The sequence below is a fragment of the Plectropomus leopardus genome, unplaced genomic scaffold (genome assembly GCF_008729295.1).
Source record: "Plectropomus leopardus isolate mb unplaced genomic scaffold, YSFRI_Pleo_2.0 unplaced_scaffold17096, whole genome shotgun sequence".
Lineage (NCBI taxonomy): Eukaryota > Metazoa > Chordata > Actinopteri > Perciformes > Serranidae > Plectropomus > Plectropomus leopardus.
Genome location: NW_024618383.1, coordinates 1 through 1,055, shown reverse-complemented (window position 1 = coordinate 1,055; position 1,055 = coordinate 1). Strand labels below are relative to the sequence as shown.

General features: G+C 46.3%; 1 protein-coding gene across 1 annotated transcript; it reads right to left on the bottom strand.

Annotated features, from left to right (window-relative positions):
• Nucleotides 1–678: 678 nt before the first annotated feature.
• Nucleotides 679–1,051, bottom strand: LOC121964766 (high choriolytic enzyme 1-like; the record flags this gene model as incomplete). Its single annotated transcript, XM_042514957.1, has 1 exon — nucleotides 679–1,051. A coding segment is annotated over one exon (373 nt), but the record flags the coding sequence as incomplete, so codon positions are not given.
• Nucleotides 1,052–1,055: the final 4 nt, after the last annotated feature.

The following is a 1,055-nucleotide window of genomic DNA, read 5'->3' as shown; positions in this document are numbered from 1 at the left end:
GAGTTGCTATGGCGATGGCGGCACATGTAGATGCAGCAGCCAGTAGCTCCTCAAATGCTACTTTTTTACTATATGTTTTTATTTTTTCATGCCATGGCGCCTTCTGCCGAATCACAATGTTCCTACGATAGAGAAGCACTTATCAACATCGGGAAAAGTTGTGTGGAGTTTGGACTGAATGCCGCAGACCATGAGAGGATCCCCACCAATGGCATACGCTGAGCGGCCAGTCAGACCAGAGGGGAGAAACGAAACCAAAAGATGAAGAGAGGGAGGAGAGCCGACATCAGGGCGAGGCTCACTCAGCAACGAATCAGAGACTGCTCTGCACACATCTTTACAGAGACATGGTTAACCCCTAACGTCCTGGATCAAACTGTTGCACTGAATGGGACCTTGTTCAGAGCCGACAGGACACAAGACTCTGATGCAAATTCAAAAAATGCACTGCAGGATTTGAATGATGCCATTTGCAGCAACAAGCAACCGGATGAACTTTTCATAGCAGCCGCTGATTTTAATCAACTCATCCTTCAACTCCAGAGATGTGGCAGGATCAAGGTCAAATTTTTATTTAATTTTTAAAACTTTGTTTAAGAAATGATAAATAAATCTACCTTGCACCTTGAATCTTTGGTCTGAACACGACTCTTTTGTAAAGTGTATTTGTGGACTTACTGCAGTCGTAGAGCTTGTTGATCTTCAGAATGTCGTTTTCAGACATGCCGATCCTCTGGCCGATTTCCACCGAGGACATGAGGGGAGTGATGGTGTCTTCTGAATTCTTGGAGAAGGTCTTCGGCCCGTAATGCATGACAGAGGAGTAATCGTACGGGACTTCCAGGTTGTTTGTTTCACGCTTGTTGAAGTTCCTCTCATATCCATCCAGGACGTTCTCGAGGTTGATCCTAACGTAGACGTCGCGGTCACTTCGGCTCTGCTCGTGCCAGAAGTTGAGCACATGAATGAACTCGTGCTGAATGATGCCGTTATGAACGCATCTGTCATCGAGGGATATCTCCTGAGGTCCGTTGATTCGTCCAACGTAGGACCAA